The following is a 27,319-nucleotide window of genomic DNA, read 5'->3' on the forward strand; positions in this document are numbered from 1 at the left end:
ATCTTCATCATCTGGACCCATGGAAAAGAAGCCCTTGAGGAAGTCCACCATGATTTCAACAATTTCCATCCCACCATCAACCTCAGCCTGGCCCAGTCCACACAAGAGATCCACTTCCTGGACACTACAGTGCTAATAAACAATGGTCACATAAACACCACCCTATACCGGAAACCTACTGACCGCTATTCCTACCTACATGCCTCCAGCTTTCACCCTGACCACACCACACGATCCATCGTCTACAGCCAAGCTCTGCGATACAACTGCATTTGCTCCAACCCCTCAGACAGAGACAAACACCTACAAGATCTCTATCAAGCATTCTTACAACTACAATACCCACCTGTGGAAGTGAAGAAACAGATTGATAGAGCCAGAAGAGTTCCCAGAAGTCACCTATTACAGGACAGGCCTAACAAAGAAAATAACAGAACGCCACTAGCCGTCACCTTCAGCCCCCAACTAAAACCCCTCCAACGCATTATTAAGGATCTACAACCTATCCTGAAGGATGACCCAACACTCTCACAAATCTTGGGAGACAGGCCAGTCCTTGCCTACAGACAGCCCCCCAACCTGAAGCAAATACTCACCAACAACCACATACCACACAACAGAACCACTAACCCAGGAACCTATCCTTGCAACAAAGCCCGTTGCCAACTGTGCCCACATATCTATTCAGGGGACACCATCACAGGGCCTAATAACATCAGCCACACTATCAGAGGCTCGTTCACCTGCACATCCACCAATGTGATATATGCCATCATGTGCCAGCAATTCCCCTCTGCCATGTACATTGGTCAAACTGGACAGTCTCTACGTAAAAGAATAAATGGACACAAATCAGATGTCAAGAATTATAACATTCATAAACCAGTCGGAGAACACTTCAGTCTCTCTGGTCACGCAATCACAGACATGAAGGTCGCTATCTTACAACAAAAAAACTTCAAATCCAGACTCCAGCGAGAAACTGCTGAATTGGAATTCATTTGCAAATTGGATACTATTAATTTAGGCTTAAATAGAGACTGGGAGTGGCTAAGTCATTATGCAAGGTAGCCTATTTCCCCTTGTTTTTTCCTACCCCCCCCCCCGACGTTCTGGTTAAACTTGGATTTATGCTGGAAATGGCCCACCTTGATTGTCATGCACATTGTGGGGAGAGTGGTCAATTTGGATGAGCTATTGCCAGCAGGAGAGTGAGTTTGTGTGTGTATGGGGGTGGGGGGGGGTTGAGAAAACCTGTATTTGTGCTGGAAATGGCCCACCTTGATTTTCATGCACGTTGTAAGGAGAGTGGTCACTTTGGATAGGCTATTACCAGCAGGAGAGTGAGTTTGTGTGTGTGGTTTTTGGAGGGGGGTGAGGGGGTGAGAGAACCTGGATTTGTGCAGGAAATGGCCCACCTTGATTATCATACACATTGTGAAGAGAGTGGTCACTTTGAATGGGCTATTACCAGCAGGAGAGTGAGTTTGTGTGTGGGGGGGGGGAGGGTGAGAAAACCTGGATTTGTGCTGGAAATGGCCCAACTTGATGATCACTTTAGATAAGCTATTACCAGCAGGAGAGTGGGGTGGGAGGGAGGTATTGTTTCATGGTCTCTGTGTATATAATGTCTTCTGCAGTTTCCACAGTATGCATCCGATGAAGTGAGCTGTAGCTCAAGAAAGCTCATGCTCAAATAAATTGGTTAGTCTCTAAGGTGCCACAAGTACTCCTTTTCTTTATAGTTTTAAAAAAATCTTTTTTCTATCCTCCAAAAAAAAATCCTCAGAGTCTGGCTAAGACCTTCCTGGGAAACTTCCGTAACTTTGTCCAGACAATTATTTGTCTCAGCCCCTAAGACTAAATCCATGAGTATAAGTGCCAGGCTTTGGCACTTCCTAAGTCTTGTTGTTTTGTTGCCTCCCCAGTTACCTCCTAAGGAAGGTGAGGTGTCAGATTGAGCCTGAGGTGCAGCCTGCTGATTTAGCAAGGAGTCTCAAACAAAGACTGGGAAAATGGTCTGAGGAATGTGTGAACTATGAGACTTGGAAGGCCACAGGAGAAACTGGATCCTTCAGAGCCACCCTTTTCCTGGGGGTGGAAAAGCAAGAAAGAGCTTGCCCTGTGCCTGAAATTTTATGTAGACAGCATTTACCTTCATGGATGACAAACAAGATTGTTCAGAAGATGTAGATGTCACAATGCCTGGAGTGACTCACAGTTAAGAATGACAAACTCAGGACCGACTGTCAGAAAATAGGACAGACAGCCCAAAGTGGTGGTATATTCTATCATTAGATTTCACCAAGCTGGTAACAAAAGTGTACTCCTGTATCACTATATTAGTTTTATCCTGGAGTCACAGACAGTCCCATTAAGCATTCCAGCCCCCTTTTACCACCCAGAACCCAGGCAGTCCAGAAATTAACAATCTCTCCCAGGATCCAGTATTTTATAGATCTTGCTCATAGCAAGACAAGCTGAAAACACTTTGGCAGGTGTTCCCAGCATAGCATGTGTCCATAGATTTCCCATTGTGGGACATTCAATGACCCACTCTTTGAGGTTAAAACAAGGAGGAGTCCTTGTGGCACCTTAGAGACTACTCTGAAATCTTTGAGGTTAACCTTCTACTTCCCACGCATATACATGTCATCCAATTACACTGATTTACATAAGGTAATTGCCAGCCATTCATTATAACAGAGATAGATAAGTGAAAACAATACAGGCAATATTCATTAGTTTCATGCAGAGTATACACATCTTTGATCTTAAGGTTAATTAAAAGAAAAGGAGTACTTGTGGCACCTTAGAGACTAACAAATTTATTTGAGCATAAGCTTTTGTGAGCTACAGCTCACTTCATTGGATGCATTCAGTACAGGATACAGACAGATGAAAACAATACCATCAATACATTTTCCTTGATTTCTTATCAACATCAGTGAATGATGCCTACCAACTCACTTAACATCTCTTTGATATCCACTAACAAGTGAATGGATACAATTAACACTTCTTTGGGGTTGTGACCTGGGCCGGCTAGCTATCAGTGCCACAGTAGCTTCCTCAGGAATTTACAGAAATACGGTGATTTGACCTGTCAAGTGGATTTTGTAGTCCTGCACTGGTCAAAGATAGCTGATTTACTCTTGGATTCCAACGTCTCCTTCAAGGATTCCTTAGATAGAATGGTGGTGGAAGTTACCAGAAAGATTTTTTTTATCAAAGTCCCATTCAGTTCTTGGCTCCTAATGCTTCTTCCTACGTATTCAGATCTTCCATCTACTGGTTGTCTGAGATAAAGCAGAATCTAGAATTTTGTGCCACTAACCCTAAAAATGATGTGAAATCTCTCAAAGATTTTGCTTGCAATTAATAGTTTAAATCAAATCAAACACCCTGCTCTTCTTCTGACAGCTAATGCATTAAGCTTGTTCCTAATGGCATGACAAACCCTATAGGTGGGGGAGACCTTTCCTTCTGGAATCATGGTCCTCAAAGCATCCACTTTTGGGGCAAAATACTGAATTGTATCCTCTCAGAAAACAAGGTGTCCCTCCCATGTTATAAAAGTCAAACCTTCTGGATTTTACACAAAGGGTTACTACGGTGGACGTGTTGTCCCTTGACTTTAGCAAAGCTTTTGACACGGTCTCCCACAGTATTCTTGCCAGCAAGTTAAAGAAGTATGAGCTGGATGAATGGACTATAAGGTGGATAGAAAGTTGGCTAGATTGTCGGGCTCAACGGGTAGTGATCAATGGCTCCATGTCTAGTTGGCAGCCGGTATCAAGCGGAGTGCCCCAAGGGTCGGTCCTGGAGCCGGTTTTGTTCAATATCTTCATAAATGATCTGGAGGATGGTGTGGATTGCACCCTCAGGAAGTTTGCAGATGACACTAAACTGGGAGGAGAGGTAGATACGCTGGAGGGTAGGGATAGGATACAGAGGGACCTAGACAAATTAGAGGATTGGGCCAAAAGAAATCTGATGAGGTTCAACAAGGACAAGTGCAGAGTCCTGCACTTAGGATGGAAGAATCCCATGCACCGCTACAGACTAGGGACCAAATGGCTCGGCAGCAGTTCGGCAGAAAAGGACCTAGGGGTTACAGTGGACGAGAAGCTGGATATGAGTCAACAGTGTGCCCTTGTTGCCAAGAAGGCCAATGGCATTTTGGGATGTATATGTAGGGGCATTGACAGCAGATCGAGGGACATGATCGTTCCCCTCTATTCGACATTGGTGAGGCCTCATCTGGAGTATTGTGTCCAGTTTTGGGCCCCACACTACAAGAAGGATGTGGAAAAATTGGAAAGAGTCCAGCGGAGGGTAACAAAAATGATTAGGGGACTGGAACACATAGCTGCTTTCAACTACCTGAAAGGGGGTTCCATTAGGATGGATCTAGACTGTTCTCAGTGGTAGCTGATGACAGAACAAGGAGTAATGGTCTCAAGTTGCAGTGGGGGAGATTTAGGTTGGATAGTAGGAAAAACTTTTTCACTAGGAAGGTGGTGAAACACTGGAATGCGTTACCTAGGGAGGTGGTGGAATCTCCTTCCTTAGAAGTTTTTAGGTCAGGCTTGACAAAGCCCTGTCTGGAATGATTTAGTTGGGGATTGGTCCTGCTTTGAGCAGGGGGTTGGACTAGATGACCTCCTGGGGTCCCTTCCAACCCTGATATTCTATGATTCTATGATATTTTCTATCCCTGAGCAAGAGACTTATCCAGTATTGATATCTTGTCTGTTAGTGCAGTAAATGACATGGTAGAGGATGGTACAGTGGCCAATTCCCCTCTCGTGTCTAATATTCTGAAACATTCACTTATTGAGACTCCCATTTGGTCCTTAGTTTCTCCCTCTTGTGGTAGAGAAACTAAGTAAACCGTCATTTTAAGCCATTCAGTGCAACAGACCAACATCTTTTTACCTTGGAAGTGGTGTTTGTAGTGCCATTGAAATAAACATATTATGTGAATTACTATAGTGCCTCTGGACCCTGATCAGGATTTTGCTAGACACTAAGAAGACACACTCCAGATGAAAAAAATCTTACAATCTAATTAGAAACAACTTCAGCTATGAAGGTTGTGGAAACTGTGGCCTTATCTTGCCATCCACCATAGTTAACTTTTCACAGGGATAAGGTATTAGTTAAGGCTTACTCCAGTTTTCTTCCCTCAGTTTTCTCCCCTTTTATTTGACATTTCCTTCCCAAATTTCTGACTCTGCCTCCAGGCAAAGATAAAATGTGGCACAACTAAGATTTGAAAAGCACCCTTAAGTTTTACTTAACCAGGAATGAATACTTCCATAGTGTGGACTGACTGATCTTTTACTAGCTGTCTAAAGAGGGAGAGAGGGTGAAAAGCTATTTCACAGCCAGCTGGATCAGATCCAGTTTTCAAGAAGCCTGTGCAGCAGCTGAGACCCTGTGCCAGATCAGAATTTGGGCCCATTCCACTTGGGTTGTTGCCATCTCCTGCACAGAAAGAGGAGAAATGATAGTTGATGAGCTGTGCAAAGGAGCAACTGGGCATTATCTCTATACCTTTACTAAGCACTACCAGCATTTTCTCACATCAGTCAGAGTGCTTAGAGCTGTGCTTCCATCTCTTTCAGGATGGAATGGGAATGGAAACTCAGTCTTCCTATTCTGTGTCCCTCCCCTTTCCCTGTGCCCTCTGCTCAGATTAATTTTAGGCGTCCTGGCTTGCCCTCCCCGAGGGTTTGTGGTATGCTGCTATATGGAACCCATGGTTTCTGCTGTTGACTACAGAGAAATGAATTTTAAACCCATTTAGCTGATTATTTTTGTGTGTGTGTTTAGCCTGTGCCATCACAAAGGCCCTCCCTAAGGAACATTTATTGCAGCAGACACTCACCAATAGCAAGAGTAGGCTAACAACTTTTCTTTCAGATTGAGAGGAGTCAAACTGGAGGGGAATGGGGGGCCTAGAGAGTTCAAAAAATCCCGTAATTCAGTTGTTCATTATTTTGTCTACACCTAACCATCATAGGAATCCATGATCACATACAAATCCAAATCACATACAACTAATTTATAGGTAAGTGGGATTCAAATAGTTATTAGGCCTCACAAACTAATGCTCAAACATATGAAATGAGATTAAATATAATTCTGCTGCAAATGGAAGGTAGTAACAAAATAAGAATACTTAGGCTTGTGGAGAAAAAATAAGATTTTGAAAAACAAAATACCGAGTGGAATACATATCTGTTGATATCTGTTTAAAAATTCTTGATGGGAGTAACAAGGAGAGAGACACATTTTTAATGTGGTACAAAGGGATGTAATTAGAAGTAATCAGGTGAAAATAAGAAAAAAAAATCATGGTAAGATTGATCTGTTAACAGCCCCCAAGGAAAGAAGTGGAAGCATTATAGTTTGACAGGTTTTAAAACTGATTGAAAGGAGCACTAGATAATATACTGTAGGGAACAAGCCCTCACTGGCAGTGGATTAGACTTGATAACTACATACTATAGATCTTTTCCAACTCAAATATCCATGAGTCTATGGATTTATATGGCAAATTGCCATATTATTTAATGTTCCATGCAGCATTAAGTCTTCCATGCAGCTTCTTCTTCCCTTGGAGGGAGAAGTAAGGCACAGTCACAGGTAGATAGCCAATGGCAGTGTGGCAAGGCAACTGGCCTGGCTATGCTGTCAGAAAGGTAAGGGTCTGAGTGAAGCACAGAGAGCATGGTATTCCACATAAAAGCCTCAAGATCTGTGGAGTTGAATATATAATTTCCCACACATCCTCAGACTCTTCCTTGTTTTATAGCCATGCTCTCTGCCACTTCTTGGCCATCACATTTCTCACCCACCCATGCAAAGTCAGTTTTTTGTATGGCTTGCATTACTATTTTCTCTTCTCTGGGTTTTTCTGCAGAAAGGGATAATTTTGGGCATGATTAAAAATTGTATATATTAATTTTGTAACATACCCTTACTTGTCACATAGGTTATTGCAATGTTATGTAAAATAAATGTTTCTGAAAAGAAAACAATATTAAAGAACAGAGCAAGAATCAAAGATGTACAGCAAATGAGAGCAGCATGTCCTACATAATAGTATTACATGCACAAAACATATCAATTAATAGATTTCATATATGGTATTGTAAGTAAGCAGAAATATTTGCTACAGATTTAAAATATAATCTGCTAATGTCATAGAAACATATTCAGCATTTTAAGCTCTGAATGCCCCCTACTGTTCCAGTTATGTAAAACTGTGTCTTATAACCAGTAAGGAGGCCAATAATTGCATGACAATCATGGGAGAGGGAAATGTAGACTGACAACTCTCCAGAATAAACATAGATCAATAACTGTAGGGCAAATAATATATGATTAAGATTAGTGAAGGCATTATTTACATAGATATATTTTAGCTAATGTGAAAGGTATGTAGATTGAGTTACAAAATGTAAGAGGGTTGATTTGCAAAATGGAAAAATGTTTAAACCAAACTGATGTGGAATGCTGAAAATGTTTAAACTATAATTTGGCTGTAGATTGATTGACGAATGAGAGATCTGGATTCATTAATAAATTAATGCATCATATATCATTTAAAACTATAGGTACTATAAAATATATAATTGTCAGTATATGTTCAGGCTAATACTTTCATAAATATAGTTCCATCTATTCAAACATTTCTTGTGGCAATTATAATTTCTCATCAAAATATGTATGTATATTAAGAAGCCATAATATATGTTTTTAAAAGTTAACATGCACCAAAGGATAGCCACCAGATGGCTCAATATGTAAATGTGAGTAGTGCAAGAAAAACTTGAAAACATAATCAGGTATAAAAAATGAAAGATATGGAGGATGACTACCTGGTTCAAATTGTGATCTTTCTACATTTATTGACAAAATATGAACATTAACACATTTAGAGAAATGACATGGACACTGATGATGTTTCTAGGAATTTTCCTCTCTACAGTCTGTTAACTGTCTCTGCCCTTTTCTCAGCATCTGGCACAGACTTTTCCAGAACTTTATGCATTTAATTTAGAGCAGCATGCTTCAGTGCATCAGATTGTATTTTTCATTACAAAAGTAATCTTGTTTTATATTTCTGTAGTGCCTCTAGTACCTGTTCAAAAATCTGCTATAAGATGAGGAAAGGAGTGCTGGATGTCCTTATTGCTGTAATAACATGTTAATAATTAACTTTTGATACATTTATTGGGGCCCCTGAATCATCAGAATGAGGTATAGGTATTACATGTTCTTATTGATGTCACTTCAGTGACTTCAGTGGGTGCAAGGATCAAGCCCAAAATAGGCTAAGAAAATGTCTTTTTTGGATTCTGTATTTAATAAAAAAAAATCTATTCTTCCCCCCACCCTCCATTTTTAAATGAGGATGTGGGTTGTCTCCTCCCAAGCATTCAGGGTATGCATAAAGCAACTTGAACTGCACTTACAAGAAAAAAAATGGGGAGAGATCTGAGTGTCATTGATTAAAAAAGCTCAGTACCTTAATAGGCAATAGCTGCTTCCCTAAAGGAGAGAAATGAAGAGAAACATAATATCTCGCAACAAGAAGAGTAAATGGTCCTCAGCTCTTAATTAAACGATTATTTAAACATATTTATTTTCTTGCAACTGGCATTTGTAGCATCTGGTAGATAATTCTGGAATTTTACTACATTTCTGTTGCAAACATACTTAGTCTACAGATACTTAGTTCTCTTAAATGTCCTTGTGCTGGTTTGTTTGATCTTCTGATCTGGCTAACCACTGGACTTAGGTTTTCTTGCTGGGAACTGTCCAAGGCTAGTTTATGTGAGAACAACCTTTCACTATTCTCTCATGATCTCTAGATAGCCCAAATCATCCCTTTTCCATCCCCCACCCCCACCCAGTTTATGTTCTCCAGAAAACTATGATAAGATAATGGAAGCCGCATATATGCATCCAAGAGCAGAAAACAGTTATGGAAATGCAGACATTTTCTTAATTGAAGGTTAACATTAATCTCATCCCTGTATTTAAATCACCCAGTGGTTGATTTTGTTGTACCAATAAAATAAAAACCAACAGGATCTTATTAAAGGGAAAAAGGCAAAATACCACATTTATTGTGAATACAGAAAGAATCATAGTAAGCAGTTAATTACAGCTATAACATTCCATTCAATCTCATATTTATTCACACAGTCATTCATTCATACACACACACACACACACAGGTTCTGCAAAGTTGTTATCATAGTTACCAGCCTTAGAGTTGCTCATGCCAAGCCACTGGCCGGGTGGCCTGGACATGAGGAGGGAGCAGGGCCTTGTCAGATGCTCATCTGATGCTCCTGGAAGTTGGTTTGCAGAATCAGACCCCAAAGTTCTCACTTTTTAGAGTCTCTTTTTATAGGAATTTCTTCCTAGGCCAGTCTGTGGGAATTGCTTCATCATGCTGTTGCTGAATCAATCAGCAGATGGCACATTCCTGACGGCTCCGTGCTGCTAGATGTTATCTTGTTCTTTGGTTCTCCCATTCTTGAGGCTGTTGGGTGGATTCCAGTCTGCCCTCCGGGGGTCCTCTGGTTATTTCCACTTGACGCCTTCTTCAGCCGATGGACACTGGATTCTTAGGCTGGCACCTCCCTGATCATTCAGTTATTATCCACACCAAGCATCCATCCACATACATCCTCTATCTCTATTTTAATCACAATTGTTAATACAACAAAAGGGCGAGGAGTCTCTGGGTGCTGTTTCTGTTGTTAGAGTATTGCTTTGAGTCTCTGTGAATTGCTTTGAGAACAGACTCTGTCTTAGAATGTACTAACACAATTAGCAGCTTGCAAGTTTCACACATAGAGGGAGAGAAACAGTACCAAAACCCAAGAGACCTCTTAATTAGTAATACCCTGGAATTTAAACTATGGGGAATCAAACTCATTTGTGATTTTAATACAGAACTTCTTTAATATGATCCAACAATTTGTCATAAAATATTTGTAGTTTTCTGGGCAGACCAGGCCTTAGTAGGTCACGGAACCCAATTCCTCGACAAGGCAAGATAGCAGAAAGTTCAAACAGCTATGGAAGCCCCTAAATTAACAAACTGAAAGAAGCACACAAATCTCTGGAAAAATGCAGACCTCATATTAGAGAGCTCAAATAAGCAAGCTCTCAAGGTCCTACTTTCACAACTCTACATTTGCTCTAGGCTGGAATAGTTCGGTGAATGAGGATTATTAGAGGAGTGGGGAGAAGATTGGGTCTTTAGTCTGTCTTAAAATACTCTGGATTTTTAATTTAAAAAAATACTTGACTGTATTGGGCATGGGGTGAGTTCTGATTTCTGTTTGTTTTTGGATGGAGCGAGCTGTTTGATTGGAAATATTTGGGCTGTACATGGCCCTTTCACTGGTCTTCCTTAGTTTACTAGTCCATTCCTGAAGCAAGGAAAGAAGAAGGGCAGGTGTCTTTCCAAACTTACTCTAAAACAAAGTCTGCACACCAAAAGAATCAAAAACAAATCCCTTCCTAGGGCATGGCTTTAACAAAGAAATTAACATCCAGCTCAAGAGTTCTCTCCAGTCATAGCTGCCCTTAGGGTTCCTACTACAGGATTAACCAGCCATTACCCCTTTCTAGAAAGACACTCCCAACTCCATTATAACCAAATAGAGTAACAAGCTCTTTGCCTGAGTGACTCAGGAGAACCTGCTTAACTTTTTCCAGCAGGATCAACACTTGATAACAGGGTGGAGTGCTTCAAGCAAGCACTGTCAACCTGTTATATGGCAGGAGGTGAATGTGGTCCATTTAGGATCACCCATTTATCTGTCTAGTATGTGTACCAACTCATGCTTTTGATGTCTCTAAGTCCTTGTTGTCACCGTGCCTCAGTGGGTCATAGCCATGTTAGATTTTTACTTTCCATAGGTCAAGTTAATTCATTCCTATGGTAAAAATAAACATGAGGGGTCTCTGGGGCAGGAATTTTGTAAGGATCCCCTTGCAAAGTTCCTTCCCATCATTTCAGTGCAGAGCAAGGTTTGTCTACCCTGCCTGGTGGATCTCAACAGTTTGGCATGTGTCATAGAAGGTCAGGGCTGTTTGTGTGGATACCCAGTGCCTCTTCACTGGCTCTAGTTCCTGGGTTCCCACCCTACTCCCCCGCACTCCCCTTCTTCAACCACACCCTGGCAAGGCTGTTCTCAGGATCCTCAGGAGGGGGCTCAGTGGAAAATATAATACAGACCCAGGCTGTATTATTTTTTCCACCTGAACTCCATAGGGCTGGAAACGGTAATTGTATCCCCCTTCCCTCTGACCTGCCTCCTGTTTCTCTTCCAGCCAATCCATTCTCTACACCCTCCCCAATATCACCTTGCAGAGTCCATTCTGTGGCATCCAAAGGGCAGGGAAACAGTGCTGTGGAGATGGCTGATCACCCCCGCCCTTTTTCTTCAATGCACAGATCTGGTGGGATGATTCAATTCTTGGTGATGAGCATGCCGTTGCCAGTATGTTTTCAAATACAGTCTACACCTTATGCAGAGTCCAAACTCCTTCCTTCATGGGAGTTGATTTTATTAACACAGAAATGAACAAAAATACATTAAGTTCAGCTCAGATCTTATCTCCAAGACAAGTTGGGCGGAACTACTCTATACAAATCCTGTCTTCTGTCTCTGGAGAACCTCTCCCACCCCTCCTACATTCAGAGTATTCTGACTGTAGGAACCCACTTAATGTTCCTCACTAGTATCACTACATACTTACAGGATAAAGTATTTCAGGGGAATACTGACAGTCTGTCAAATTAGTTAGATAAATATTGTACAGGGTTCCCAAATAGATTGGAACTCTCTCTTTAAAAATCAGTTATTCTGTCTCTCGTTCACGAATAATTCCATCCATTGATATTTTTTTTGGAGGGGTGTGAGGTTATTTTGTATTATTAAGGTTAATTAAAGGTATAACACAGGATATACATTGCCTGTTCTATCAGCAGATATATATTGTTTAATTAATATCAGGTCTTTTCCAAATTGGATCTATTTCTAGTTCAGCAATGCCTATTTTTTTAATTTCAAAATCAGTTTATCTTATCTTTAATCCAAGTATAGTTTTACTTATGCCAGTGGGCATATGCGGGTTTATGCAAAAAATGTAGAACAATATTTTTCAGAGAACTGTGGTTTACAAAAGCTCTTATTTAAAAATAGTGTTTTAATATCTATTTTTCTTTAAATATGTTCTCATATAACAATTCAGGTCAGGTATTCATTATACAAAAGGAGTTAATTTTCATCCCATCCTACCGTATTAGGATTTTGGACTAATTGGTATCTTTAGATACCTATATGTTTGCAGCTAAACACATTTTGTTTGAATCATCCTTAGGAAAATATAAATAGCCAGATCATTAGGGATGTGTGAACTGCAGATGATTTAATGAAAATGGAATTGAATTGTTTTCAGAGAAATATATCAATATATTGACATGAGATTCCAGATGCTTTTATATATCATCCATGAATGGCTAAAAAAGTTATAACCCTTCAGATTAAAAATTCAATTGTATATTTGATGGGTAGCTATATCTGATTTATAATTTTATATTAAACTTCTGAACCTTTATAAAATTTCTAGGGCCCACATTTTAAATATTATCCATACAAAATGTGGATGCAGCTACACATCTAATTTCTATGTGAAACTACTTCCATTGCATATGCAGATAAGGGAATTGCATGCACAATGTACCATAATTGCCTATTTTATTGTAATTATCTGATGTGCATACATAATTGCTGTAAGTGTGCATGAAAATTAGGCTTCAATTGCCTGTTTATTTTAGTGCAGTTTTGTTCACAACGTTTTGAAAATTTAGGCCTGTATGAATGACTTGTACTTGTGGTTTGGGGTATGGTATTGGGGACAAACTGTTTACAGAGCTTTTCTTAACTGAGACTTGTATCATCAAAGATGCACTGGGAGTCATTAGAGCATACAAAGGATCTCAAAAATCTCAACCATTGCAGTTAGTCTGCAAGACAGGAAGAGTGCAGTCAAAGAAGATATTGCTTACTCTCTATATTGGTTAGGATGTGGACCCAAGGAGGTGTTTGAACCAAACTGGTTATGGAAGATGAGTCCCCCAGTTATCAGTTCACTTTAGCATGCATGCTTCACCTAGCTTGCACACCAGATACCTGCTTGGGGTAAAAATAAACAAAAGCTTTATTTAATGGACAAACCACATTTTCAAAGATGAAATAGTAAGGGAGAGCTAACATATACAAGTTGCACAGTAAATAAGCATAAAGACGCAGCCTCAGGCCTTACAATTCTATATTAGATAAAATTCCTTTTCTAATACAAGTTACCTATTGGCTTTGCACATTTTGCCAACCTACCCCCTAACTGTAGGGGGGATCCAGTGTTTCACAGACAGTTTCTGGATGAAAGCTTCAGTTTCTATTCTCCTTTTTGAAAGGCTTCTCTCTCCTCCCCACCCCCCCCCCCCCCGGCATGATGACTCATGGTTATTCAGATTGGGGAGAATTCCCAGTTGTCTCAATGACTTTCCATTAACTCTAATGGCCCATCATTTGTCTTTTCTTGGATGGTACAATGCTAGGGGCTTGGAGCTAGTCTCCTCTGGTTGAGAAGGCTGCCCCTCCCTGCCTAACTGCCCTCCATCCCGCTGTGAGGTGGCAGTGAAGCTGTAGTACAGATCATGAGAATGGTTTTCTGTAAACACAACTACATAAATCATAACCACAGTCTGTATACATATCTCATAATAACCATTAAGTTTATAACATTAAGTGTTTTCGTGAAAGATCTTACTCCACATATTTTTATAGCACAATAACATTATATAGGTTTCAGAGTAACAGCCGTGTTAGTCTGTATTCGCAAAAAGAAAAGGAGTACTTGTGGCACCTTAGAGACTAACCAATTTATTTGAGCATGAGCTTTCGTGAGCTACAGCTGTAGCTCACGAAAGCTCATGCTCAAATAAATTGGTTAGTCTCTAAGGTGCCACAAGTACTCCTTTTCTTTTAACATTATATAGAATCAGTTGATTCAGTGGCTTATTCTTTTGGGTTCAAACCCCCTGTTCTCCCCTGGAGGTGTCTGGACTCTGATTATCACACAAAGATCTTGCCACAAAGGTTTATAGTTGTCTTTAGCAGCAATATTTATAGTTAGATGCTAAATGATTAAAATGTTATTTAAACAATTTTCATTTTCCAAGTTTTCTCTGTATTTCTCTACTATCTTAACAAACTTTGCTTTTATTTCAAATGACCCGTTGTGGCAGGGCAGACTATTAAGTTGGGTGCTGTTAGAGCATTTCTGAGCAAAAGATCTTGAACCGTAATTTCAGAGGAAGCTGGGTCAAGAGAGAGGTAACAGGTCTTGCCAGATGGTCAGGGGCAACAGGCACTGAAATTTCTTCCACTAGCAGTATGGTAAAGAAGATGGCTGCGACCAGTGTGGGCAAAGCTGAATTGCTGGAGGGTCACCAGGCTTGGTTAGAGACATTCTTACTAAATTAGTAACACTTCGGTAGATTTGTTTCCCAGTGTTTAAATTGCATCGTATTTCAAAGCTTTTATTTACAATGGGTTAGTAAAGGCAGAGTTAGCATTCTGTGTTATTGAACATGAACTTCTTAAGATTTTCTTTTTTAACAGAACAATGAAAATGAAACGGCTTTGCACTGTGCAGCTCAATATGGACATTCAGAAGTAGCTGCTGTTTTACTGGAAGAACTAACAGACCCTACAATAAGAAACAATAAATTAGAAACTCCTTTGGATCTGGCAGCACTATATGGGCGTCTGCAGGTAGTGAAGATGATCATCAGTGCATATCCAAACCTGATGAGCTGCAATACTAGGAAACACACACCTTTGCATCTTGCTGCACGTAATGGCCACAAAGCTGTTGTACAGGTGCTACTAGAGGCTGGAATGGATGTCAGCTGCCAAGTTAGTGTCCTATTTTCTGCCAGTCTTTATATATAAATGAAGCTCCCAGTCATTTTTCTGTTTTAAAATACATGTATGTGGCATTTTTAAAAGAAATCATGAAATTCTGCAAGGTGATGTATAAAATAGACTAATATTTACAATCTATGGCGTGTACTTAACTGGATACTATAGCCCTGATTCAAGAAAGTGGCCCTTGCTTAAATCCCATTGTTTTAAAGTTAAGCATGTGCTTAAATGCTTCCCTGAACCAGGGCCTATGAGATTAATTGTATAGTTTGGGCCAGATCTTCATCTGATGTAAATTGGCATAGCCCCATCCTCAGCTGGTGTAAATTGCTATACCTCCCTTGGCCTCAAAGACACTATGCTGATTTATATCTATTGAGGCTATGGTCCTCTGTGCTAAACAGAGTATGGAAGCTGGAAAATAAGTTTACCTGAAATTTCGCTTTAGATATACAGATAATCAGTTTATTCAACACACATAGACTTGAAGAATATATAAGAATGCCAAAACACAACTTAAGAAGAGAGCTGTTGGCAAGTTCAACTGCATCCACTGGTTTGCCTGCCTCACTAGACCGCTTTGGTTGTCACGTGTTTCTATCTCCACCAGTTAAGTGAAGTTTGCCTTGGAAGCTGTTTTGTTTTGTAGGAGTGGTTAGAGCCACATAGCTTCAGTTTCCAATGGTCTATCCAGCTCTAAAGACAAAGATATGGATGCTCAGGAGTTCAATTTTCTGATTTTTTTGGTCTTATTACATAAGCCTAGTACAAATCAATATTCACTGCACCAAAATTGTACTGCAATAGATTCCTGAAACTTCTGACTCAACATAATTATTTTCAGCAGCATACAATTCCATATTTAATAGGGTGCCGGTTTTAAATAAAAAATTATAGGGAGGCATAATAATACAATACTGTAGCAATAAACCATGTATATCCACTCTTCAATGTGGGGAAATGATCTGGCTTCTAAGTTAAAGAGTATGAGTAGAAATGTAGTGTTTGACCCTGTCTTACATAATATATGTGATTTCTCTTGTTTTGTATGGCTGGACTATGTCTGGAGTATAAATAATGTTTTTACTTCAAATATAAAATTGCTTGCTGGCTGCTAGGATTATCCTTTTTAGTTACACTATTTGAAAGTAAGAAAGCTAGAGAAAGGAGGAACACATCCCCCCAAAAAGTATTCCTGATCATATATCTCTTTTTGCATCTCCAGAAAATGAATGGGGAAGAAATAGACTGAAACTGCATTAATGCTGGTTTGCATAAGAAATAGATTTTTGCTCTGAAAATCATCCATGTTGTAGAGCCATATAAATCAATAGAGTTACGTCAGGGATGAATTTTTATCCAATATCTCTACAAGATATGGGATATGCCCTTGTTATATAACTGGTATAATTTCACCACTGTTTTGAATTCTCCTAAGTCAATTTTATACAGTTTCATCATCAGTATAATACTTATTAACTTTCATATAAATATCTAGTTATAATGTATAAAATACTTCATTGAAAACATTCTTCAGTCTATGCCTACTTCACCCCTTGACTCTTATTGTTGCTGATTCTCAAAAACGTTAATGAAATTTCTTAAATGTGACCTCATTTTAAATCAGTGCTGTTTTTGAGCAGTTTGCAGCTGTTGGAGTGTTCTACATGATGTCCTACTAGAAACACTGATGACAGACAGTGTTTAAAAGACTTTAGTTTCTTAGTTTTGACACTGATCCTCTTTTAAATATAGATTTTACTTTAGTTTCTTGCTAGCCTTTATACAATAACCTGTTTTTAGTGAGTTATGAAACATATTCACAACTTTTTAATGTAATTCTGTTTGCCATCTATGTTAGAATCCTACAATTGCCTTTATTTTCAGGTGCTCTAATTTTTCTTAACCAGTTTTGAAGCTACCCTTAGTTTGTTTCACTTTCCATTTTATGTGCTGGATCAATTTCTGTTTCTGCTATGTTTGCTCTTCTCTCCATAGTGAAGAATTTATTTATTTTCCCAGCAATATCCATCTTCACTGTCAATAAATTCCCTTCATTCTGCATCTTGGTACATTGCCAAGTTGGCTCTGTCTATATTCTTAACTTATTACTTCTGTAACCTCTGAATACTTTTTTGTTGATAATTACTATCAGTTCATTAAACTGAACAGAGCGTACAACATAAGTCTGTTACTTAAAACTGAACTCAGCTGTTTTAGTATTCATTAAATTGCTCTGCATCACTAATTGGGAGACAAAATATAAAAAATGTAACCCCGTGTGGTAAATTAAATTGTACATGTTCATACTCTTTAAACAAATTCAGCTTTATCAGCACTAAAGAACTCTCAGAATGTAGAGACACAATTATAGAAGTATCTGCAATCTCCTTTGTGTTTGTAAACATTTATTTGTGTAAATGGAAGGTTTACTTTAGCCATTTTATTAATCTCTTCTGCACTCCCTGACCACTTTTAATCTTAGTAAATATTTCGGCTAATAATAGACAACATTTAATTTTGGATTGAATTAATCACACATTTTATTCATTTCCCAGGTCTTTCCAATGTCCTTCAGTCTGAAATTATTTAGAAGTGGGCAATACAAATCTGCTTCAACTGTTTATGCTTTGAAGTTTTCATTTTAATTGAAACATATTAAAAATACACAGGTTTTGGTGAGTGATAGACTTTGGGCCCTTAGTCTTAAATGACATTGCACAGTAGAATGCGTTCCATGCATAGCTGTGAACACCCTTCACAACTTAGCTACCTCTGTTTATCCAATCTTTTATCTTACCCTGTTTTCACCTTCCCACTCTGTTTCATTAATGACGGCAACCTCCATTGCCTGTCAGTCCATTTCTCCCACAAACACCTATGCCCTAGCCTTCTTGCTGCCACTTGTATGTGGAACACACTCCCTGAATCAACTTGCAAAGCTACCGCCTTGTACTGTAAATCATCTTCTCCAAACCACATCCATTATGAACTGCCTAATGATAAGGACTGGGCACGTTGTCTAGTAGAGATTCATTAAAATCTCTTCTTTACTTATATATTAAAACTAGGGCTGTCAAGCGATTAAAAAAATTAATCGCGATTAGTCATGCGATGAAAAAAATGTATCCTGATTAATCACGCTGTTAACAATAGAATACCATTTATTTTAAATATTTTTGCATGTTTACTACATTTTCAAATATATTAATTTCAATTACAACACAGAATACAAAATGAACAATGCTCACTTTATATTTATTTTTGATTACAAATATATGCACTGTAAAAAACAAAAACATTGTATTTTTCAATTCACCTCATACAAGTACTGTAGTGCAATCTCTTTATCATGAAAGTTGAACTTACAAATGTACAAAAAAACCTGCATTCAAAAATAAAACGATGTAAAACTTTAGAGGCTACAAGTCCACTCAGTCCTACTTCTTGGTCAGCCAATCACTCAGACAAACAAGGTTGGTTACAATTTGCAGGAGATAATGCTGCCTGCTTCTTGTTTACAATGTCACCTGAAAGTGAGAACAGGCATTTGCATGTCACTGTTGTAGCCAGCGTTGCAAGATATTTATGTGCCAGATGCACTAAAGATTCATATGTCCCTTCATGCTTCAAACACCATTCCAGAGGACATGCTTCCATCCTGCTTGATAATGATCCAAAGCAGTGCATACTGACACATGTTCATTTTCATCATCTGAGTCAGATGCCACCAGCAGAAGGTTGATTTTCTTTTTTGGTGGTTCGGGTTCTGTAATTTCCGCTTTAGAGTGTTGCTCTTTTAAGATTTCCATAAGCATGCTCCACACCTCGTCCCTCTCAGATTTTGGATAGCATTTCAGATTCTTAAACCTTGGGTCGAGTGCTGCAGCTATTTTTAGAAATATCACATTGGTACCTTCTTTGCATTTTGTCAAATCTGCTGTGAACGTGTTCTTAAAATGAATGTGCTGGGTCATCATCTGAGACTGCTATAACATGAAATATCTGCAGAATGTGGGTAAAACAGAGCAAGAGACATACAAATTCTTCCCCCAAAGAGTACAGTCACAAATTTAATTGACACTTTTTTTTTAACGAGCATCGTCGGCATGGAAGCACGTCCTCTGGAATGGTGGCTGAAGCATGGAAGTGGCATATGAATGTTTAGCATATCTGGCATGTAAATATCTTGCAGCGCCAGCTACAGAAGTGCCATGTGAATGCCTGTTCTCACTTTCAGGTGACATGGTAAATAAGAAGCAGACAGCAGTATCTCCCATCAATGTAAACAAACTTGTTTGTCTTAGCGATTGGCAGAGTAAGAAATAGGACTAGTGGACTTGTAGGCTCTAAAGTTTTACACTGTTTTGGTTTTGAGTGCAGTTATGTAACCAAAAAAAACCCAAAACCCTACATTTGTAAGTTACACTTTCACTATAAAGAGATTGCATTTCAGTACTTGTATGAGGTGAACTGAAAAATACTATTTTTAAATCATTTTACAGTGCATATATTTGTAATTAAAAATAATTATATAAAGTGAGCATTGTGTACTTTGTATTCTGTGTTGTAATTGAAATCAATATTGAAAATGTAGAAAAACATCCAAAAATATTTAATAGATTTCAGTTGGTATTCTATTGTTATAAGTGCAATTAATCACAATTAATTTTTTTAATTGTGATTAATTTTTAAGACTTAATCATGTGAGTTAACTGCAATTAATTGACAGCCCTAATTAAAAAACTAACTAATAAAAAATCTTGCAGCTTGCAAGTGAGCCTGCAAATTGAACACCTAGCTGATCTTTGTATCGTGGTGTTCCAATAAAAGTTATAAAAGTTTTCTTTTCCCTCCCTCCTGAGTTGTTTTCCACCTGTTATGTATTCTCTCTGTTTAGCTATTAGCTACTTGGAGCAGGGACTGTCTTCTACTATATACCTAGTACAATGGCATCTCAATCTTGATTAGGGCCTCTGTATTTACTGCATGAAAAACTGAAATCAGTGGATTCACTCCAGATTTGAGGGTAACATATACTCCAAAAGGATATAAAAGCCTGCAGGGAATAAGACAGAGAAAGTTGACTGTAAGTCTTGACTTTACTTGCTATAACATCGAGAATAAAAGTGTGCTATTATATTTGCATTATCAGCTGTAAATGAAAAAGGTCTTCACATTTGACACTTTAAAAAATTCTGTTTTATTTCAAAATAATGCTGTAGCAAGAGATATTTCCAGTTTTTGCCATTTTATGTGGAACTAAGTTTCTTGCTATTGCAAATCTGTGTAACTCTCATTATTAAGTTTCATGCTGTGTTGCACCTGAAAGGAATATGGTTTGTGTCATAAGACTGGTACATTCTTATAGTCAGGAATAACAAAAATCAGTAGTTTAATGCACAGAATAAAAGTATTTTTTCATTGAAAGTCTTTCCACCATAGCAAGAGAGACACTCACAACACTAATACCCCCTTCTACTCAAATATACCCCTCAAGAAAAGTAAAAACGAAACAACAACAACAGATTTAAAACGAACACACAAACAAATCTTTCCCCAAGTAGAATTTTTACCTTGAAAATGGAGAAGAGCCAGAGATTCCCTGGGGTCCACTAGGGATTTCACTATTACTATTGATTTTGTATGGAAGGCACCCATATACTTTTGTGATGGGTACCAGTATGAAACCCTAAGATAGATTTATTTACTTACCCTAAGTTTTGTTGTCAGAGCTGCAATTTTTACTTAGGCAAAACTCCCAGTGATTTCACTAGGAATTTTGCCTAACAACTGCAGAATCAGGGCCATGTTTATTTACTGTATCTTGTTTTTATATGGTTATTAAGTGACCTTTATCATAGAACTTTCTCTGCTTCTGTATGTTGCAGCCCTATATGAATGGTTTTTAATAAATATTATTGGTAATTATTCTTGCCCAGACAACAGTCTTTTAATATAGTTAAGAGAGCAAAAAGTAAATGTTCTTTGTCTAAATATATTACTTTTTGAAAAGATTCCTTGGTACTTTAGTGTTTTTAATGCATCAGTATTGTTCTATTCCAGACAGAAAAGGGGAGTGCACTTCATGAAGCAGCCTTATTTGGAAAGGTGGATGTAGTACGCATTTTGCTAGAAACAGGTATACCACATTTCTCATGTGATTTCTAGACTATCAAGTGTCCTTCATATTTCTGATTTCAAAAAGTGCTTTCTTTTTGATCTTCTGTGTTAGCCTAGATGCTTGGGTATAGTTCCTCCTTGACTGCAGGTAGAGATTGTATCTATGTTGAGACTTTTTGGTGATGTCAACTTTGCATATTAGGGGCTCATCAGCTTCCAGAGAACATGGAGTAGACCACCGAGGCTTGGAAAGTTTCTAGCTGTACACTGGTGCCTACAGTACAGCCTACTCATGCCGTGAGCCAGCCCTCCTGCTCCAGGGCCAGGAAGTTACCATTTTATCTGGCTTCCACATACAAGACAGACCCTAAGTATTGAATACTTGTATTGTATTGTATATACACAGAGACCATGAAACAATACATGTATTGTTTCATGGTCTCTGTGTATATAATGTCTTCTGCAGTTTCCACAGTATGCATCCGATGAAGTGAGCTGTAGCTCACGAAAGCTTATGCTCAAATAAATTGGTTAGTCTCTAAAGTGCCACAAGTACTCCTTTTCTTTTTGTAAATTAACTTTATTTTAGATTAAGCAAATACTACAGACAAAAAGGAATAAAAGTAACATCTCCACTTAAGGACTCAATGTTTATGTGACTCAGTTTATATCAAACTAGAGGCAAGTTTGAGACCAAAATATCTGTTGTGCTGTACACACAGAAAGAGAGCCAAAAATGTATGGGTTCAGCACACAAAAAATAAAGGACATCAGCAACAAGTCCCCCATCCCTCTCCATCCACAGGAGCCTCTGACAATCTGAAATCTGGGGGGTTTCTGTGGAATGGGCTCACTGTTTGAATATAGCCCAGGTATAGGTAGCTCTATTTTGCTATGCCACCTAAACACAGGTTTTGCCTTAGCAAAGAGAATGTGTTTGACTTTGTTCTAGTACTCATGTGCTTGGTACCCAAAGTGTTTTGTAGTTTCTGTAAGGGTAGAATGCTAGTATGTTTGTTGTTGATGTGTTGGGGCATCATTCAAAGAGATCAGAGATAAGGTATATACAACATAACCTTATATACCTTAACTCTTTGTGTCCTGGCTTTCAGAGGTTTAAATTTAGTAACTCTCCACATTCTGGAAGAGTACAAGGCACCACTGGGAAACCTTAACTTTGCATTAACAAAGTTTTTGGGTATTTCATTTGTGTGTGGGGGGCGGGAGGGAGGAGTGTAAACTAGTTTCTCGGTTGCCCGATGTACTACAACCAAACTCTCCTTCTGCCTCTCACTACTTGGCAACAATTACTCTGGCCACAGCATGCAGTGGTTTCATATTAATTCTGTCATTCCTCCTGCATCATCTCCTCATTGCTTGTCTCTCTGCCTATCCAGCACAGCTTGATTCTCCCTTCTCAGGGAGAGATTCTCCTACACAGGGAGAGACAGGTGTTAGTAGCCATTTTGCAAACCTTGATGTACTACATTTATAAAGTGAGACATTTTGAGTTACATTTTTCTCTTTCCACAGTACATTATAGTTTTTTTTATTTCAGGAATTGATGCCAACATAAAGGACAATTTAGGTAGAACTGTTTTAGATATCCTTAAAGAACATCCATCTCAGCAGTCACTACAAATTGCTACGCTACTTCAAGGTAAGTCATATTAAATTGTATACTAATCAAATGAGAGATAAATTAGAATAAAGTTACGGGTAAATTAAAATGTATACTATTCTATTCTTGTGTTACTTCATGATTTTCTTGTGAATTAAAAAGACTGCAGTCCATGATTAATGTTTGGAAAGTAGATCTCATACAAAGTTCAGTGGTTAGCTTTTGTTGTACCATGTTTAAAATTTCACCCTTTTCTCCCTCTGATAACAAAATATAAGACACACTTATTTGTTATGTCATTTGCACTTAATATTACATTACTATTTGTAAAATTAACTTTTGGTAATATCTCACTTCAGTTTCATTGTTTGCAGTGTTGTAGCCATGTTGGTCCCAGGATGCAACAGAGACAAGGTGGGCTAATATCTTTTATCGGACCAACTTCTGTTGGTGAAAGAGACAAGCTTTAGAGCCCCACTGACCTGAAGAAGAGCTCTATGGAGCTTGAAAGCATGTATTTTTCACCACAGAAGTTGGTCCAATAAAAGATATTAACTGACCCACCTTGTCTCTACCAATTTCATTAGAATTTATTACTTTTAAGTACTGTAGAACTGGTTGGTCAGTACATTAGTAGCAAAACTGATTGAAAGATACTCCACTGGCTTACCAGAGGCGAGCCAGGCCCATGCCAGTGTATGCAATGCCAGCATTGAGTCAGGGCAATCAGCAGTTGTCACCAACTCAAGCTTTATCTCTAAGAGTTTGCGCTTCACACGATTCCTGGCTGGCTTTGTGCTGGACACTGAGGAGTCTCAATGGGGTGCATAAGGAGGGTCTGAAGGTGCTCCTCACATTTCCTCAATACACAGGGTGAAATCTGCAGGCAAATTTGGCATCCTTGAACATCACTGTTGACCCTAAGGCAGGCAAAGCAATGAACATAGCTGCCATTATGGGCATAGTTGTTTCACACAGAAAATTTGAAACCTCTGAGCAGCCTTCTTTGCTCCTTTGAAGACATACTTGCAAGAACAGATTGGATGGCACAGCAGCAAAAAAGCATTAAAATGGATTACATTCTTTTTGATGTTTAGAATTCAGAGCATGCATTGATGCACCAAAAGACATGAGAGACACTGGAATGCCCTTATTCAGGGGCTGATGTACCAAGTAAGACAAGGTTTCATAGTTCAGGAGCACTTCGAAGAGAACTGGTTACTGCATGGAGCTGAGGTTACAATAATATGGTTCTAAAGAGCTGAGACAGGCACCAGGTTTGACACCAAAGTGACAGAGAAAAACCACAGGAGTGGATGTTACAAAGTTATGCACTGGGATGCTAAAGCCTAGGCTGAAGTGCTTGAGGCAACCACTTAACAAAATATATATGCAACCATACTGAATTGAGCATATATGGGTAAATATGAAAAGAATATACTGATCTTCAGTAACACAGTTGGAGCAATGCAGAAATGAATTCTCAAACAGGGAACTGCTTTGCCAATTACAATCAAGAAATGAATGGAACATTCAAAGGTCAATATTTATACTTGGCAAATGACAGTCTATAACATTCAGTTGCAGGGTCAGGCTCATGTTCCACCTTTCTACAGCCAGGGGCGGCAGGTTTGTATAATTTTTGGTGGTGCCCAGAACAGGTCCGAGTCCCGCCCCCCTCCACCTGTCTTGTAAGCCAATATACAGTAACTCCTCACTTAAAGTAGTCCCAGTTAACGTTGTTTTCTTGTTACGTTGCTGATCAATTAGAGCAGTGGCTCTTAAACTTTTTTTTCTGTGGACCACTTGAAAATTGCTGAGGGTCTTGGCGGACCACTTAATGATCTTTCCAAATGTTGTTTGTACCGTTAGTTAACTATTGTAAAGCGCTTTGGATAAAAGTGCTGTATAAAAAAACCCTTAATAATAATTAACTTTTTTTGTTCTACAGATAAAAGCACTGCTGCTGCTCCTCACTGTAGCCTCACTGGGGGTGGGGGGTGGGGCTTCCCCTTGTCCAGCATGGGGCAGGAGCAGTGACTGTGGGTGGGGGGGGCCCTGTGCTGGTAGAGGGTCCCGCTGGAAAATGAAAGGGTCTGAGTGGGAAGGGCAGACTCAGGATGGGGAGCACTAGGACCCTGCGGTGGCAGTTGATGCCGGGAGGCAGAATGGAGTTGCAGGGGAGAGACAGAGACGCTCCGGGCCCTGGGGAGGTGCGTGGGGACAGCAAGTGGGGACCGGGGGACACTTGGGGGAGGTGCATGGGGGTGACAGACAGGACCGGGGGAGAGACCCGGCCCCAAACATTGCTGGAGCTAGGACCCCGGGCCCTAAATATTGCTGGAGCCCGGGCACCATGGTCCCATACAACTCCTTGCCCCTGTCTACAGCCATCTTCTCTAGGGTCAAAAACTTAAGTAATTGAAGGAGTTCCATCAGTCTCATTCTAAGGAACTAAGATCCAAGAACAAGAATCCTGCCCAGATGGTATCTTAAAAAAAGTATAATATCACTGTCATCAGCACAATTACAGAATTTGCTGCTAATTAGAGATGGTCAGAATTTGAAATTTCAACAAAAAATGGAAAGAAAAATGTAGATCATTCAAGAAGAGGACTTAGGTGGCATGGGACCTTCACATTAAACAGCACCTGCTTGAACTGGCCTTGAGGCCTGACGCAGTTTCGGGCTATAAATTGCCCTCTGGTTCAGAAAGTGCTGCTGCTTCCTGTTCCAGGGCAGGGGCCTCTCCAAAAAGGCACAGGAGTTGTTCTTCGTTGTCGCAACAAAGAAGATGTTGAGTTGGACCAATCGGGAGCACTACAGGTCCCATGGAAACTCTTCTGCCTCCCATAAGAAGAGCATGGGCTGGCATGGGGCATCTCCGGCATGTGGGATGGCAAAGGTGCCTCTGAACCTCCCTCACTACAGAGCAGGGAGGGAAAACACCCCATACCGTTGATTCCGATTCTGGCCTCTGGGCATCCGTTGAGACCAGTACCAACGGGAATGATGCTGGTGCTGACAGTGTCAGTGACATCAGCGTATCAGGCCACCGAGGACCTACTCTGCCTTTTGGTCCCATCCTCGCCATTCCAGGCTTCAGCCTCCAGAGTGGGGAGGTCAGGGCTTGAGCCCTGTGGGGTGGAGGGCTTGGGGCTTCTGCTCCATGTGGCAGGAGGCGGGGCTCAGGGCTCCAGGATTCAGCCACCGGATTCAGGGGCGGGGCTCAGGGCTTCAGCCATGAGGGACTGGGAACTCAGGACTTTTGCTTCACAGGGTATCAGGGCTTGGAGCTTCTGTCCCGCAGGGTGCCAGGGCTTGGGACTCCGGGCTGCCAGGGTTAGCCCCGTGGGGTGCAGGGACTCGAGGCTTGTGCCCCATGGGGTTGGAGGGCCCGAGGCATCCGACCCATGAGGTGGGAGGGCTCCTGCTTTAGCCCAGTGAGGTGGGGCGGGCTTGGGGCTTAGGGTTCCCGGCTTTAGCACTGTGGGCTAGAGCAGCTCGGGGCTTCTGCGGAGTACCGGGGCTCAGGGCTTTAGCCCTGCAGTCTGCCGGGGCTCTGCGCTCCCAGTTTTAGCCCTGTGGGGCACCAGGGCTTGGGGCTCCAGACTCTTGACTTTAGCCTTCTGGGGAATTGACAGGGCTTGGGGCTCCTGGCTGTAGCTCCGCGGAGTGCTGGGGCTCAGGACTTCTGACCCATGGGGTTGGGGCGGGGTTGGGGCTCCACGCTCCTGGCTATAGCCCCACAGGACTGGGGCTCGGGTACTCCCTGAAATGGCTCATGGCCCCCGAGGGGGCTACGGACCTCCGGTTGAGAACCGCTGGTCTAGGCCACTATTCCAGTTGTTCTTCCTCCCTTGTCATCTCCCTGTTCCTTTGGGGACAGGCTGGCCTGCTTTTACAATGCCTGGGTCTCGATTATTTTGGACAGTTGGGTCCTGGGCTATGACACTGTCAGATTGGGCTATGCCATCCAGTTTCTCTCCACATCCCCTCCCCGTCCCTCTTCTGTGATCCCTCTCATGAGACACTGCTCTTGAGCAGGTCAACTCTCTGCTAGCATTGGGAGTGATGGAGGAGGTTCCGTGAGAACACTGGTGTCGTGGGTTCTATTCCTGGTATTTCCTGATACCAACATCCAAGAGTGGGATGAGGGCCATTCTTGACCTCCACAGACTTAACAAATTAATCAAATATGTGAGGTTCCGCATGGTCACTCTGTCAGCTGTCCTCCCTGCTTTGACTAAGAATGACTGGTTTGCTGCTCTGGACCTTCAAAATGCATACTTCCATGTGATGATTGTGCTGAGCCATATGAAGTATCTTCACTTCATCATAGGAGATTGCCACTTTCAGTACACAGTTCTCCCATTTGGCCTCTCTTCTGCTCCCACCCGAGTCTTCACCAAATGTATGGCGGTAGTCACGGTATATCTCAGGAGGAAGGGAATCTATTTCTTCCCCTACCTCAACAACTTGTTGCTGAAGGGTGGCTCCAGAGAGGAGGTTCTCACTCATGTTGACACCATGC

General features: G+C 40.4%; 1 protein-coding gene across 6 annotated transcripts in view; it reads left to right on the forward strand.

Moving 5' to 3' along the window:
• ANKS1B (ankyrin repeat and sterile alpha motif domain containing 1B) overlaps positions 1–27,319 on the forward strand; it is a 749,199-nt gene that overhangs the window by 112,248 nt on the left and 609,632 nt on the right. For all 6 annotated transcript variants that reach the window (XM_074941837.1, XM_074941834.1, XM_074941833.1 and 3 more), the window contains exons 4-6: positions 14,736–15,032; positions 21,108–21,183; positions 22,723–22,824. In XM_074941837.1, the coding sequence (XP_074797938.1) occupies positions 14,736–15,032; positions 21,108–21,183; positions 22,723–22,824 (475 nt within the window). The remainder of the gene's footprint in view (positions 1–14,735; positions 15,033–21,107; positions 21,184–22,722; positions 22,825–27,319) is intronic.

The sequence above is a fragment of the Natator depressus genome, chromosome 1, assembly GCF_965152275.1.
Source record: "Natator depressus isolate rNatDep1 chromosome 1, rNatDep2.hap1, whole genome shotgun sequence".
Lineage (NCBI taxonomy): Eukaryota > Metazoa > Chordata > Testudines > Cheloniidae > Natator > Natator depressus.